The 17520-nt window shown below is 38.0% G+C and overlaps 1 protein-coding gene across 3 annotated transcripts in view; it reads left to right on the forward strand.

The window, feature by feature from the left end:
• fbxo8 (F-box protein 8) overlaps window positions 1-16710 on the forward strand; it is a 96598-nt gene extending 79888 nt beyond the window's left edge. For 2 of the 3 annotated variants that reach the window (XM_063047715.1, XM_063047716.1), the window contains exons 4-6: window positions 5601-5719; window positions 8751-8947; window positions 14067-16710. In XM_063047715.1, the coding sequence (XP_062903785.1) occupies window positions 5601-5719; window positions 8751-8947; window positions 14067-14254 (504 nt within the window). In that variant the 3' untranslated portion in view covers window positions 14255-16710. The remainder of the gene's footprint in view (window positions 1-5600; window positions 5720-8750; window positions 8948-14066) is intronic. The other variant, XM_063047714.1, reaches the window with a different exon arrangement.
• Window positions 16711-17520: the final 810 nt, after the last annotated feature.

A 17520-nucleotide genomic window follows, 5' to 3' on the forward strand; every position in this document is an offset into this window, starting at 1 on the left:
AGTTAAAAATGGAAAAGAAGAAAACCTTAGTGTCGACGACTCCATTCCCCTCCAACAACAGTACAGAGAGATAAAACAAATTTGGAAATGATCAAATTACATCAAATGAAAATGCTGAATGAATGGCCTCCAAGTTTTTTCAAACTTAATGGAAGGGTCATAAACCGCACTTCTAATTTTCTCCAAATTCAAACAGAATTTGGACTTGATTATTTTAATGTATTTTTTGTTGATTTTCAATAATAATTAATAAAAAGATTTTAAAATGAAATGAATAATGCTATAACCTCCTTCAGCAGGAAGAATTTGAACTGGAGCTGCTGAATTCATATGTCACATAAATTAAAGCGAACATTTACAAAATATCATAGTTGTGCTACTAAGAATTTGAGATTTACTGTAATATGTTGTGAATAAGACGGGATAGTTAAGCATTCATTTTTACTGCTTTTGTTAGTGTGTGATAGGATTGGTTTGACACTGAAACTGCAACTGATCTAACAGGATATCATCTTTCACTATCATTTTATGTATAGATAATGCTGGTTAAGAATGCCGATCTAATCCAATGTATTCAGAATGCAACTGGAGTAAGCTACATAGTAGATATTGGAGTAAAAACAATAAATGTAATTGATACACTTTTGTTTTGTCATGTAAAAGAATATTGGTGAGAAATTAAACTTTTAGTTTCAAAATAGTTAGAATACTTTTGCTATGTGATCAGAATTTAACTCTCTCTCTGTTCCAGGTGCCAAACAGAAAATTGCATTAGCTGCAACACCTGTTACAGGAATGCAGCAATTATAATTTCATCTCAATTTGGGATTCATTTAATTTCTATTTTAACAATAGTTGTTTTTTGTTTAAAGAACAATACCATTCTGATCCAGTGAACCTGAAACTTAAAATTTTGTATGATCTTGGGCTGATTACTTTTACTATTTGTATGATTACTTGGGCTAATTTACTTTTACTATTTAGCTTTATTCTTTTCAAATGATATTTTTTGACTGCACATTAGGCTTAGGCAAAGCTTATGCTGCAAGCATTCATCATCATGTATGTAACAGAAATGGCAGGCAACTTGGAAGTCTTTTGGTTTTCTCTGTAGTTCAGAATTCTGGTCCAACAAATTTCATTCCTATCTGAGCCATTGAACTGATGCTTTAAAATAAAGTGCATCTTTCCCAGTCATTTTTGACCTGTAATGAACTTGAACTGAAGCAAAGGAAAATTCATCAAACATGGCATGCATTGTGTTTTGGATTTGGGTTACATGAGGTGCAATATAAATGGTAATGTAAAGGACAACTGTACATCGAGCGAGGTGACATGTTGTCGTCTTATAAAGCTTCCTATCATCATTTGACTTCAGACTTTCCATCAACATACTGTACACTTAATGGTTCATTGCAGTCAGCCCACTTAGCCTTCCAGCCTCCCAAATATTTTTTCTATTTTTGTAAACACCATGTATAAAAATGACAGCAGCAATTAACAAAAGAGATTCAGCAGCTGCTGGAAATCCAGAGTAACACACATGAAATGCTGGAGGAACTCAGCAGGTCAGGCAGCATCAATGGAAATGAATAAACGGTTGATATTTTGGGAACTGAGACCCTTCGTTAGGATTCGGATCTTGGCCCAAAGTACTGACTATTTATTCACCTCCATAAATGCTGCCAGACCTGCTGAGTTCCTCCAGCATTTTTGTGTTTTACAGCATCATTTTTTTCCATCATGTTGGTGCAAATATTGCTGCTGCTTTTTTTTTTGTCTGAAAGCTCATTGAGCCCTGGCATCATCTAAACCTTGTACCCAATTCAGTAAGAAAATGTAATTCAATCAAAGTAGTGGAATGAAACTTTGAGTCAGGAGGAGAAGTACTCCTGGTGCTAGACTATCTATTTTTATCCTATGGTGTCTGTAATTCATAAACTAGACTGCTTTTTTACTTTCTATGGGTTTAAGGACTGGAGCACTTCTTAATGGCTACAGCAAACAACAGGAATTCTGCAGATGCTGGAAATTCAAGCAACACACATCAAAGTTGCTGGTGAACGCAGCAGGCCAAGCAGCGTCCTGACGAAGGGTCTCGGCCTGAAACGTCGACTGCACCTCTTCCTACAGATGCTGCTTGGCCTGCTGCGTTCACCAGCAACTTTGATGTGTGTTGCTTAATGGCTACAGTATAGTTTTCTTGACATGGGCGATCATGGTCCATAACCATGATTGTTCTTAGAAAATTCTTCAGAAGTAGGTTTCCATTGGCTCCTGGGCAGCTTCTTTATAACAGGGGTGACTCCAGCCATCATCAATACCCTTCAGAGGTTATCTTACTGGCGTCAGTGTATGCACCAACTGCTCATATGACCATCCACCACCTGCTCCCGTTGCTTCACGTAACTCTGATTGGTGAAGGGGACTAAGCAGGTGCTACAACTTGCCCAAGGGTGATCTGCAGGCAAGCAGAGGAGTGCCTTACACCTCCTTCGGTAGAAACGTATCTCCAACCCACCACCCACATCTTGACACAGCACGTAATGATGAGGATGATGGTTTTCTTGGGAAATTGTGCATGGATGCTCTGAGGGAAGGATTACATTGCATTTATAACATTAGATATATGGCATAGCAGCTGCCACTCTTTATGATTTATCCAAATTTCCTTATTTCTCCATTACTCTCATATGCTTAAAATCACCTCAAAAATGCAATGCTGTTCATATCCAAGAGCTTAGTTAATGGTGAATATTTTTTTTAAAGGAAGATCACATATTCTTTGGCCAGACAAAAGCAGCCAATTTTTCAGAATAAGGTTCCATAAAAAGTATGGAATTATTTGCTGCATTGTTGGTTCAGGGTTGAATTTTGGCCAGGGCACTCCATGCCCTTTGGAAAATGTGCTTGCTACCTCTGACATGGGCCTGCGCAGGCAAACTATCTTTGCTCAAATTCTGTTCCACACCAAAAACTATTTGTGCAATGCTGCGGTATTTGAAGAGGATTAGTTTGTTCTGGAGTGTCCTTCAACCTAAAATATCAGCACAGGGTGTGTTGCCAGTGCAGCAATTAATATAAACAAATAACAAGTTTCTACTTAAGGCTGAGTCAAGATATTTCTTGTTTCGGTCATGGTTCCCACAGTTCAGGCTCCACAAGTTGTTTTGACCATTTCCATCCGTCCTGGTGGGGATGATGGCAGGACAGAGGTGGCTGAAGTTTCTGGGAATAGTTCATGAGGTGCAAGATAGATATTTCCCACAGAAGGAAAAGCTCTGAAATGACAGGGCTAGGCAACCGTGGCTGACAAAGGAAGTCAAGGATTGCATAAAAGCCATATAAAGTAGCAAAAGTGAGTGGGAAGTTGGATGATTGGAAACTTTTAAAATCCAACAAATGCAACTAAAAAAAGTTATAAGAAGAGGAAAAAAATGAAAAATACGGGCAGACTAGCTGATAATACAAAAAAGATACTAAAAGTTTTTTTCAGTTATATGAAGAGTAAAAGGGGGGTGAGAGTTGATATTTCATCACTAGAAAATGATGCTGGTGATGTAGTAATGGGGACAAAGGAATCGCAGATGAACTTAATAAGTACCTTGCTTCAGTCTTTTACTGTAGAAGACACTAGCTAATGCCAGAAGTTCCTGAGTGTCAGGGAGCAGGAGTAAGTGCCATTGCTGTTGTAAAAGAAAAAGTGCTAGGCAGACTGTAAGGTCTTAAGGTGGATGTCACCTGGACCAGATGGACTACACCCCAGAGTCCTGAAAGATGTTTCTGAAGAGACAGCGGATGCATTGGTCATGATGTCTCAAGAATCGCTTGATTCGGGCATGATCCTGGAGGACTGGAAATTTGCAAATGTCACTCCACTCTTTAAGAAGGAAGGAAGACAAAAGGGGAAGATGTAGACCGGTTAGCCTAACCTCAGTGGTTAGTAAAGTGTTGGAGTCCAGTATTAAGGATGAGGTTTTGAAGTACTTGGAGACTAATGATAAAATAAGCCAAAGTCAGCATGGTTTCTGTAAAGGGAAACCTTGCCTGACAAATCAGTTGGAATTCTTCGGAGAAGTAACAAGCAGGGTGGACAAAGGAGAGGCAGTGGATGTCACTTACTTAGATTTTCAGGAGGCATTTGATAAGATGCCTGGCATGAGGTTGCTTAACAAGATAATACAGGAAAGATGCTGGCATGCTTAGAGGAATGGCTGACAGGCAGGAGACAGCGAGTGGGAATAAAGGGGACCTATTCTGGTTGGCTGCCGGTGATTAGTGGTGTTCCGCAGGGGTCAGTATTGGGACCGCTACTTTTCAAATTGTTTGTCAATGATTTAGATAGTGGAATTGATGGCTTTGTAGCAAAGTTTGAAGATGATATGAAGATAGGTGCAGGAGTAGGTAGTGCTGAGGAAGCAATGCGATTGCAGAAGACTTTGACAAATTGGAAGAATGGGCAAAAATGTGGCAGATGGAATACAGTTTTGGGAAATATACGATAATGTATTTTGGTAAAAGGAACAATAGTGCAGACTATTATCTAAATGGGGAGAAAATTCAAACATTAGAGGTGCAAAGGGACTGGGGAGTCTTCATGCAAGACTCCCAGAAGGTTATTTCACAGGGCGTGTCTGTGGTAAGGAAGTCAAGTGCAATGCTGGCATTTACTTCAAGGGAAATAGAATATAAACACAAAGAGATAATGCACAAAGCGAAAAGCTTTATAAGACACTGGTCAGGCCACACTAGGAGTATTGTCAATAGTTTTGAGCCCCTTATCTCAGGAAGGATGTATTATCATTTGGAGAGAGTCCAGGGGAGGTTAACAAGGATGATTCTGGGAATGAAGGAGTTAACATGTAAGGAGCGTCTGGCAGCTTTGGGCCTGTGCTCACTGGGATTTAGAAGAATGCGTGGGGATCTCACTGAAACCTACTGAATGTTGAAGGGACTAGATAAAGTCGATGTGGAGAGAATGTTTCGTCTGGTTGGGGTATCCAGAACTAGAGGGGACAGCCTCAAAACTGAGGGGCAACCTTTAAGAACAGAAGTGAGGAGGAATTCTTTTTAGCCAAAGAGTAGTGAATCTGTGGAATGCTGTGCCACAGACTGCAGCTGAGGCCAAGTCCATGGGTATTTTGAAAGCAGAAGTTGATAGATTCCTGGTTGATCGGACAATCGAGATTTGGTGAGAGGGCAGGTGTATGGGATCTGAGATCTACCATGATGAAATGGCAGAGCAGACTCCATAGGCTTGATGGCCTAATTCTGCACCTATGTCTTGTGGTCTTTCAGCCTATTTTATGGTAGTAAATGATTCCTCTTGGGGAGCACTGAAAAGTGAATGCCTACTCTGCAAACTTTTGTTAATGTTTAACACATTGCCATGTCTGATTGACGATGAGTCTCTGTTCTGTGCTTCAAAAGTCATGAGTGTGCAAATTTGTAGCAACCACCTAAAGCCCAATGCTTTTAAGTTGTGACTGCTTCAGGAAGACCGTTTTCACTGCTATATTGAAATATCTATTGATTTTATCTTTGGTTTTGTTTTAAATTTTATGTTTAAATGCATATTACAGACTTTGTTTCCTTTACAGGGTATAGGTTACATTTTTCGTAAGGGAATACTGGACAATGTCCCAAAGGAAATTGCAAAGTTTATTTTCTACACAAGAACACTAAATTGGAAGAAGCTTCGAATTTATTTAGATGACAGGTAAAGTTCTTGTACACATGAATTCTGATCCCGTAGTGGGCAGTGTTTGTAGGAAAAGAACCGTATTTTGAGCAAACCCAGATTGATCTGTATTCAGTTCTATTCTTGCACCAATGCGGTTGATTGTTAATAGGTCCTTGAAGCAGACATTTAGTATGTTGGTGGTATCAGCTCAAGAAGGTGTTGAGTACATGGAATGAGCAGGAAATTGCTCTGGGTGGGCAAAACAGCTGGATGAGTACTGTGGTCAGCATGGACTGGTTGGGCAGAAGGTTGATTGGATCCTGTTGTGTTGTACCATGACTATAACACTATGACTAAGAAGGTAGCCCATTGCCATAATCTTAGAATATCTGGCAACCAGCAATAAATATTACTACCCATGATTAAATTATAAAACTGAATACTGAAGCTATTTGCTGGTATCGGGACAATTTTAGACACTTTTTCTTTTGTAAGAACTGGTTAGGAGGGGATGTTAACAAATTTGATAACCTGTGTATTAAAACAAAAGGGGTGGGGGGAGAGAGCGCGCGCGCACACACACACACAATATCAAGGAGTACTGACGTCCATTGTGAGTTTGGATGTTGCATTGGATGCATTGTAGTAATCCTAAAAGACAGAATTATCATAATTTTTGAGTACCTCCAGATGTAAACTGTCAATTTGTTTTTGAAGTAGATTTCTTCATCATTATGGTGTTCTTTCAAATATTTCCATACACTTCAGTTTAGAGAGTATTGCCCAAGAAACAATGTTTTATTTATTCTTTAAAAAGCACTGTAAATGAACATATTGATAGCTAATCTTCAAAAACTGTTGTTTTTTTTTAAAAAAAGAGGTTGCCCGGATAGATGTATTTTTCGCAATTGACTATTGGTAATGTATGGGGTTTGAGAAAGTGTAATTTTCTTGAACAAATTTTTAAAAATGTTTTTGGTCTGAAAAACTAATTATAGTTCAGACAGTAAACATTAAAAAAATTCAGAAATATTGGTGTTTTTGATTTCCTTTGCTATATCAACAGGTGATATTACTTGTGTTGTTTATTTCCATAAGTAACTAGTTATTTACCTCCTACGTTGCTTATTTCAACTCTCCAAGTCTATATCTTGGAGACATGAAATCTGATTTATTTTCTCGTGCAAGTGGCATTACTTTTCTATAAGCCTTGCCACTGAACAGGAATTAGGTTAGGGGTTTTGCAGGCTTAACTATGAGCTTGACTCGATACTAGTGTGATATGCATATTCTACAAGTGTTTCATTGCACACTAATATATATACAGCCTGCAAGGGATGTTGAATACCAATGGGAATCTCAAATTCTGGTTGATTTTCAGTCTGGCACAATGAGGCAATTGTTGTTGTCTCAACATCAAGGATTGAACCTGGAATCTTCCTGTTCTGTGTGGCTCTAGCCCACTGGGTAAATTTGTTGAGAGCCTGGGCATGTTTAGATAACCTTTCCATCTTTTGGATGTAAAACAGACTCTGCAAAATGACTTGTTTCTAGTTTTCCTTTTGGTTGCAGAACACATTCTGTTTTGCTGAAATGCTAATTAGGGTAATAAAGGTATTTTAGCTAGATTGAGATGCAATAGGGCCCAGGAGGGAAAACAGTAAGCTTAAGGGCCAATTTTTAAATTTTAAAAATAGTATTTATTAACTTGAAGCTATTTGCCATCATTGAGTACCGGTTCCACCCACAATTTCTGTGGCTTTACTCGTTAGTCACTTTGACCTTTTGAATGCTTTCCCCAACACTTCTCACCACCACTTCCCCCAACCTAAACCCGTGCTGAGATCCATTCTTCTTGTGGATGTTCTTCCTCAGTTGCAGTTCACCTAAACCTAAATGAACTGTTTTCACTACACTGAAATAACTTGCCAATACTTGGCACCAAACTTAAAGAAAGAAGCCCACAAAGATCTAACGAACTTGAGAATATTATATACGACAGCAGTTCACTGTTCAATCTTTTGTGAGTACCCTGCTAATCATTATGATCAGGCCTGACCTTTTGCCTTGATGCACTTTCTTATACAAATGCCGTTCCTTTTGGTTCTCTTAATATCCAAATATTTACCGATTTCTATCTTAAACATAGTTTCTGACTGAGCTTTCACAACTCTGTGTAGTGTATTCCAAAACTTTATACTATTCCATAGGTAAGGAAACCTTTTTTTTCAGTCTTGAATGGCTGGCACCTTTTGAGCTGATAATCCCCATGAATCTGAAATCTCCCACATGAGTGAAACATCATTCCCGTGTATGTGCACTGTGGTCCCATAAGAGTTCCAATCAGTCTGAATTAACCCTCCTAGTCAAACAAACCCCTGCCCCCATTGCTCTCTGCCCACTCCAAGAATCAAACCAATGGAACCTTGTGAAATTTTATCCAATACTGTACCTTTTAATTACAGTGAGGTACCTTTATTCTTGTAAAGAAATCCTCTTGCAGTAAAGACCAAATTACAATTTGCCATCCTGATTGTAATTCTCGGTGATATGCTCAAGAATGCCCAAGACCCCCTAACACCAGAGGGACGTCCACACGCCTGAGTTCCCATTGTTTCAAAACCAGCCAATTGTCATCAGCGTTATGCTATGGAGGAAAGAGAGCAGTTTTTATTTAACTTCTACCATATTTTACAGAACTCAGAATTAAAGATTATGTTATACTCATGGGATTAAGATAGAATCTGAAATGTAAATAAACTTAAAAAAATAATGATGGCATAATAGTCTCTGGGGTTGCGATTTACCCTTAGTTCCATGTTCGAGTCATTACTTCAGCATTAATTCTGCATGTGCTTAAGATCTTTCTTCTCCTTCAACTCTTATTGCCTCTTTACTTCCTCTTCTACATTTTTCACTAAACATCTAATTTTCTGGATCAGACAGTATGCTTTCTAGTGAATATCTGAGTGAGGGGAATAAATATAATGCATAATTTACTTTTATGACCTACAATGACAGGTTGTTATTTATACACTTTTATTGTTGCAAACATTTTTTTCTTTAGGAGGGATGTGCTAGATGAGCTTGTGACACTGCACAATTTCAGCAACCAATTCCTACCTAATGCACTTCGAGAGTTCTTTCGGCGCATTCACGCTCCTGAAGAGCGGGGAGAGTACCTGGAGACACTAATCACCAAATTCTCACAGCGATTTTGTGCTTGTAACCCGGCTGTGACCAGAGATCTTGGCCTGAGTCCAGGTAATAATCCCTTTTTGACCTTTTGCAACTTATCTTAGCCTGTGGAGCTGCATTAGACTTTCCAAAGGCCAGAGCCAAAGAATTTCGCTTGAATTCCTGCAGAGATTGTATAAACATGATCTCTTCATATGTTGCAGCTCCCGAGTGTGTTTGAAATTTGGCCTGGCAATTCATTAATGAAAGAAAAGAATACCCAAGAGTACTGGATGCAGTTGACATTTTGCAATCTCAGAAACAGGAAAAGTTCATTTACTGTTTTAAAATATTAAACTTTGCCTTTTGCATTATACTCAGTTTCACTGATGGGTACTTTTCCAGAGCAAAGTTAGAAGTGACTTGAGTTTTTTGGCAATTTGATCAATATTCACTGAAGTATTTCCATGCAGTAAGTAAGTTATGATATTTTGTAGTGCGTCCTTAATTTTATTTATTTAAGGATACAGCACAGACAGGCCCTTCTGGGTCAATGAGTGTCATTGCCCTATTTGACCCTAGTCTAATCACAGGACAATTTACAATGCCCAATTAACCTACTAACTGGTACATCTTTGGACTGTGGGAGGAAACTGGAGTACCAGTAGGAAACCCACACAGTTCATGGGAAGAAAGTACAAACTTTCTTTCAGAGTATGCGGAATTGATTTCTGGACTTTGCCCTGAGCTGTTCTAGCATCGTGCTAACTGCTATGCTACATTGTCTGCACAATTTGTATATTGAACACAGATCTTACTAAATAACGACAGAGAGCACAAACATTGTAATGTGATCCTCACTGTGCAATTACACTACTAACCAATCAGTTCTTGGAGTCCAAATGTCACTGCATTCTACACAGTACCACTGAAGATAGTTATGCATGAATGTTGTCGTTGGAACTTTCACAACTGAGGAGGATACATCACTGGTGATAAATATTAAAGTTTGTCAGTGAAAGTGACGGAGGTAGGGACTAAAACGTCTGCTGTATTTTGGACACAACATTTCAAAAGGTCCTGGAAAAATGTAGAGTGCTGTTGAATGCATTGAGCTTATCATGTTCCTTGTTTGTTTTGTTCTGGAACAGTGTTACCGTTTCTATGGTAATTCCTTTTAAATATCACGTACAGCACAGAACAGGCCCTTCTGGCCCAACGAGCCAAGCCGCTCAGCAAATCAATTATTTAACTCTAGCCTAATCACAGATCAATTTACGTTGACCAATTAACCTACTAACTGTCACATCTTCGGATTGTGAGAAGAAACTCATGTTGTCATGGGCAGAATATACAAACTTCTTACAGAGGATGCTGGAATTGAACTCCAAACTCCGACAACCCAAGCTGTAATAACTTTGTGCTGACTGCTATGCTACCATGGTGCCCCCACAGTAATGTGCAACAAGAAATCCTTTGCATCAGGTACAGTTCTGGAAGTTCAAAGTAAAATTATTATCAAAGAACATGTGTCACCATATACTACCCTGAGATTCATTTTCTTGCAGGTATTCACAGTAGATATAAAGAAACACAACAGAAACAACAGAAAACTGCACACAAAGACTGACAAAAGTGCAAAAGACAATCTGTGCAAATATTTATTATTTTTTATAATACTGAGAACATGAGGTGTTGAGTCCTTGAAAATGAATCTATAGGTTGTGGAATAAATTCAGAGTTGGGGTGAGTGAAATTATTCATGCTGGTTCAGGAGACTGATGGTTGAAGGGTAGTAACTGTTCCCTAAGTTAGTGGTGTGGGACGTAAGGCTCCTGTACCTCCTACCCAATGGAAGCAGCAAGAAGAGAGCATGGCCTGGATGGTGAGGATCTTTAATGATGGAAGCTGCTTGTTTGTTGTAGTGCTCCTTATAGGTGTTCTCAATGGTGGGGAGGGATTTTTCTGTGATGGTCAGTGCAGTATCCAGAATATTAAATCACAATACTGTATGACCTGTCAGGTAACTAAACTAACTCAAAAGTAACCTTGTCAAATAGTTACAAAGCTAGTAAAATAGCTGGGCTTTGGGGAAAAAGTAGTGTTTAAATCTACAACATCTAGTAAGTAAATAATTTAATTCGAAGTAAGCTTGATAAATGGATGCTTGGTTTCTGCCTTGAGCCATATTTAAAGATTTTCCTGTTGTCATAAGGTTTTCTACTACCATGTAAAGTATCAATACCATTATAGACCATTTGATCTGAATGGATAATTAGCTGCCGTAAATTATTCATAAAAGTGGTATCGAACATAACACAGGGCGCAGTACATGCCCTTTGGCCCACCAAGTTGTGCTGACCTTTTAATCTACTCCAAGATCGATCTAATCTTTCCCTCCTACATTGCACTCCATTTTTCTAACATCCATAAGAGTGTCTCCCTGGATAAGTTGCTTTTAATTCTATTCAATATTTCCTGAATCTCAACACTCAGCCAGGCATTACTCTGCCCTAGTGGTTGCGGCCCATTTGTTTTTCCAAAAACTGCAACAAAAATGAAATGAAGCCAGAATCCCTGATGTGTGTTAGGGATTGTGTCCCACAATAGAATTAATTTCTTTATGGCATAAATGTTGCCTGCCAGTTGTCAGTCCAGGATGTTTTCCAGAGTCTTGCTGTTGGCTGACATGAGCTGTTTCATATCAAAAATGTTAATGAACGGAGCTAGACACCAAACTTGTCAGCAAACTGCTCTATTTTCAGTCTATGACGGCAGGAAGATCATCAATGAAGCATCAGAAGATATCTGATCTGACAGCACAGAGCAGATGACCTGCTTCGATGTTCTGGGATTGTAACAATCAATCCATTAGAACCTTTGCCTCTTCCTGTGTCAAGTTTACTCTACCCCACCCCCCACCCGCCCCAGGAGGTTATTCCCTTTCAACTTTCATTTCAATTAAATATTGCATTGATAATAAGAATGGTTGCCCTCATTTTTCATCTGATATTCAGCTTTTGCATCCATAACTCAGAACTGAAAATATCTGAAGGATTAAGTGATTGTAAGCTGCTTCATCTTGCCCTTCTGGCTTATGCCAGCATATCAGACCATTTATGATATTACCTTAGGCCTGCTTTTGAGATCCTGTTCCATGCATTTAACATGCAAGTGAAAAGTTAAAGTCGTGGATACTTGGATCTTTGAAGTATCTTCCTCTGCTCTTAATCACTTCACAAAATGTATTACTCTCTAAGTTTGTAGGCAATTCTATGCACTATGCATTTTCGGGCATGCATTCCTTTAGTAGCCAGGCCAAGTCCAGAATTCCCACTTCAAATCTTTTTACACATCTACCTTCTCTTTTAAAAAGCAACTTAAGTCTCATAGACTTTTTGGACTACTGCTTTGTTCTTGGCTTCTAATATATCCTTGCCTAGCTTGAAGTTGTTATTTGTTAGTAAGATTCCTGGGAACACATTGGATGTCCTGCAATATTAAAGGTGGTGCATAAACGCAGCTGACGCTTAAATAACATCAGTCCAAAACATACTTGCTACATATTATAATTTTACTGTAGCTTATCTAAATTTGTTGAAGAGAGTTTTTCCATATCCTAGAAGATTAAGTTTTTGGATTTGATGACCAGAATGTATTGGCCATATCCAAACACTTATTCTTTAATGATGCAAATTATGGCCTGGTCAAAATTTTGCCAGCCTCTCTTTAAAATCATGCATGAGGTTGGTAGTTCCCTGTAATGCCCCACTATAGGAAGGATGTGGAGGCTTCTGAGAGGGTGCAGAAGATGCTGTCTGGTTTAGCGAGGCTGGACAAACTTGGGTATCTTTTTATGCTGGTGTATCTGAGACTGAGGGGAGATCTGATAGAGGTTTACAAGATTATGAGAGGCATTGATAGAGTGGACAGAATTTCTGTTTCCCAGGCCTGAAATATCTAATATCAGACAGCCTGTATTGAAGGTGAGAGGGGGTAGGTTCAAGAGGGATGTGTAGGATGTTTTTTTTTGCTCAGGAGTCGTGGTTGCCTGGAATGTGCTGCCTGGTATGGTGGTAGAGGCGAATATGTTAGAGGTTTTTAAGAGACATTTGGATAGGCACATGGATGTAAGGAAGATGGAGGGATATGGACGTGGTGTAGGTAGGAGGGATTAGTGTTTGGGTGTTTTTGATTTGCTTTTTAGCTGGTTCAGCACAACATTGTGGGCCGAATGGCCTGTTCCTGTGCTATACTGTGCTATGAAGGGAGTACATATCCAACAGCTTGACAATGCTGTTATTCAAGCAGAAGTTTTTTTTTATTGAGTTCTGTGGGAAACTGAAGTTGCTTTTAAGGTAATAAGATAAAGAGAGGACTTTGATCTCATTGACATCCATTACCATAGTAAACAGGACATTCTTGTCTTGGGAGTGTAGTTTCAGTAGATTTGATTCCTGAGATGATGAGGTTATGTGATGGGGTGAGAATGAGTAAGATTAACCCAAATTTACATGATTTTTTTAAAGAGCTGATTTCATTGAGACATGCATGATTCTAAAAATAATTGGCAGAGTAGATGACATGAAATTACTCCACCTTAGTGATGCATCTAGAATCAGAAGGCACAGTCTGAGATTGTAAAATTGGTCATTATTCAGAGATGAGTTATTTTGTTATGTGGAGAGTTGTAAATGGAAGGATTCCTACATCCCTAGTGGGTTATAAGCTAGATCATTGAGCGTATTTAAAATAGAGATTAAGAATTTTGCCAATTGAAGAAAATTAAAATATGAGGATGTACTGGAATAATGGATAAGATACAAGGCCAATCATATTATTGAATGCAGGAGCAGATGTATGAGCTCCTGTGGTCTACCCCTACTTGTGTTTCCAAATAAACCTGATGATTAAGCAGAAAGGCATTCCAGATGAAGGAAAATATTTATGAAAATCACCTGATATGACACACATCTACAGAATGTCGGTCAAATCAGATACAGGTCGATCTTCACTAATCCAGCACCATTGGGACCTGACAAGTGCCGGATTAGTGAAAATGCTGAATTACAGAAGGATCACATTAAGCATAATCAGTGCCAGATTATCGAAGGAACCGGATTACAGGTAGTCGGATTAGTGAAGGTCGACTGTACTCTGTTGACACTCACATTAATGCAAGTTTTTTTGTGTCTTTTTGTTGTAGATGCTGTTTATGTACTTTGCTATTCCCTGATCCTGCTTTCCATCGATTTGAATAGTCCACACGTGAAGAACAAGATGTCCAAGCGGGAATTTATCCGGAATACACGACGTGCTGCTCACAATATTAGTGAGGATTTTGTAGGCCATCTGTATGACAATATTTACCTAATTGGTCATGTGGCTGCCTAAAAAAAAACTACCATTTACAACTTTACCAGAACATTTAAACTTAAAACTATAAAATTGCACAGTGAAGTACGTTAACCTTTTTAAATGAGGATTATTTAAGAGCTGGTCATTGTAATCTTTTGTGTACAATCAGATCCTTTCTGTTTCCATCTAGCCATTGTTAGCACTTTAGTAACTGAATCCCTGTTTATATTTTATATTGTTTAGTTATAAGTTGCACATAGTTGTGCCAATGGTCTGATGCAGCAATTTGGGAAATGGATTAATTCAAAACTGACATAATAGTGCAAGGGCTACAATAGCACTGGATGTTGGTAGTAGGGTTAACAAATTAAGTGGGGCAATGAGCCCCTAACTTTTCTTCCTTTTTTAAAAAGTGCGTGTGATGTGTGTAAATATTGCAGAATAAGAGAGATTTATAATCATATAATTATTTTGTAAAATATTTTACTGAAAAGAATTTTCTCTGTATGAAGGGGTTTGTATTTTTTCTGTTTTGGCTTTCATTCCATAGAAGTGACATAAAATATAGCATATAGTTATGTGATCTTTGGCATTTGATGTGATTACTTCATCAATAAATGCTGGAAGTAGCAGTTTGGGCAGCACCTGTAGTTGGAGAAACAAGGATAATAAGTCAGGTCAAAGATCTGTCACCAAGATTTTATAATGTGGGTTGTCCAAATTTTACAACAAAGATCTATTTTCATAGTTGGTATCACTCATGAAAGAATATTACGAAATTCAGTCAAGATGTGTATGTTGCTATGAAGGTTGTATGAAGATTAAACTCTGGATGAGTTTGTTCTATTTAAAACAAAGCACTAGCTTTGCTTTCAATTTATTTCTATTTTCATAGGAAGTTGTCTTAGAATATGTGGTATATGAGGAAATAGAAAAAAATAAATATTAACAATAGCAGGAGAGTTCTGCAAATGCTGGAAATCCAGAGAACACACAAAATGCTGGAAGAACTCAGCAGGTCAGGCAGCATCTATGGAAAGGAATAAAGAGTCGACATTTTGGGCTGAGAACCGAGTCCTGATGAACAATCTCGCCCCGAAACATCGACATTTTATTCCTTTCCATAGATGTTGCCTGACCTGCTGAACTCCTCCAGCATTTTTGTTTTTTCACTCTAAATACTACCAACCTTGTGTTGTAGTATTTAAACTAATTGTTTTAAGTTTTTTTTTCTTGTTCGGGTGAGATGAAGGATTGGGGAGGAGAGAACAAATATGCTTGTTTTTGAAATGAAACGTTCCTTCAGCCTCTCCAGTTTTAATACATCTTTGCCATAAATGGTTCATTCAACATTTGGCATTTGATTGGCTATTCTCAGATGTGCCAATGTTAACATTAAATTTGTCCTTGGCCTTAAATTAGCATGGGGAAAATTCGGACAGTGTTTTCAAAGTTCAAAGTATGTATATATTTTACAACCTTGAGATCCATCTCCTTACAGGCAGCCACAAAACAAACCCAAAAGAACCCATTTAAAAAAAACACTTGCACTTAAGTTTTGTCTGAGGGCTGAGTTGGAGTTGGAATTGTGTTGTTTGTTGTCAAGTCTTGCACTTAAGTTAACAACTGAATAGCTAAGCCACCTGAAGGACACTGTGACATGGAATTATTATGAGAAGGGAGATTAAGAAATAAAGATTTCTGTTTTTGAAAAGTCTTGGACTTTGATTTTCAAAAATCATGTTGTATCATATGAAGGTGCAGCAGGGCAAATGTTAAAATGGCTGTTACTACTTCTATAAATTATTTAATATCGCCCATTAACAATTAGAAATCAGGACAATCTTATTCATATGAAGGAAGAAGATTTAAAAAAAACAACTTGGGATTCCCATCAGGAATTTCCTCTGGAGATTTTAGTTGTTTCTGAAGACACTGCAGTCTTTATTTTTGTAATGAAGAATTGCATTTAAAAAAAACATACTAAACTCATCTACTCTTCAGCATTTGGTACTTTAATAGAAGCATTCTCACCAAGACTTGGTACTATACTGGCTGTTGTCCTCTTTTGCTGCAGAGCTTCAACTCAAATTCCCATTGCCTTCACAGATGCTGCCTGGCTCACTGAATTCCTCTCAAAGTTTTTTTTTTGCTCTGGATTTCAGCATCTGCAATCTGTTGCATCTCCATGGCATTCCTGTTTTATACATGTTCCTTCATTTTCCCACTATATGCTTGTTTCAGAGTTCATCATGTTGAGTATAATATGGAGATTTTTTTAATTTTGCAATTGCAAAGGAAAAAGTTGAAGGTAAACAGAAAATAAATGTTTTCCAAAATTTAAACTGACTTTTCAGTTGAGAAACATTTATAAAGAACAAGAAGGTTTCTGTAAAAAAAAACTTATTTTGGTTTATTTGAAAAAGACGTTGAAAAAGACGTTTTTTACACAAAAATTGGGTGTCACTGATTATGGACAACAACTTTCTGAAGATCTAAGCTTTTGGTGCAAAGTAAGGGGGGGGGATGGTGGATTTCCTTAGGTTACTGTTGTTATGCATTTTGTTTCTTGTTTTGAACAAGTGTGTTTTCAAAGATAACCCCTTGATGGATTTTGTACAATCCTGTCATAAATTGGTTTGTTTATTAGAAACACAGAGCTTGGTCATGTCCATCAATTCCCATTTAGTTTGAACACAGAACTTAGTACAGCACAGTACAGGCCCTTCAGCCCACAAGGTTGTGCCAACTTTTTAACCTACTCCAAGATCAATCTAAACTCTTAGAAGTTATCAACAAACATAGTAATCATGTCAGCTGTATTTTCTTCCAAATCGTTAATGTATATTCCGATTTATTTTTATTCATCACGGGTACATCAATGCATAAAATGAAATGCACAATTTGTATCAACAAACATCGTAACACGGCGATGTGCTGAGGGCAGTCTTCAAGTGAAACCACGCATTCTGGTGCCGTTCCATCCTGGTAGTTGCATGAAACATCACTACAGAACTGTTAGTAAATCCTAACAGGTGGTCTCTATTGACAAATCTGCAATAGATGAAGACAGCGCCCAATGTTGGAACAGTCTAGTACTATGACTCTGTATTACCTTGGTTTCTCAAAAACATATTCTTCCATTCAGTCGTCAAAGTAATGTCTTTTGCAGAATATTTTTCCCAAGTATTTCTATTCTGGGACAGTCTGCTTATCATTTTCTATCTTTTAAAATAATTTAGAGGACATTTGTAGGCTAGTAAACACAAGAAAATTGTACTTGTGTGTTTGTTTTTTTTAAA

This window comes from Mobula hypostoma, chromosome 5 (assembly GCF_963921235.1).
Source record: "Mobula hypostoma chromosome 5, sMobHyp1.1, whole genome shotgun sequence".
Taxonomy (NCBI): domain Eukaryota; kingdom Metazoa; phylum Chordata; class Chondrichthyes; order Myliobatiformes; family Myliobatidae; genus Mobula; species Mobula hypostoma.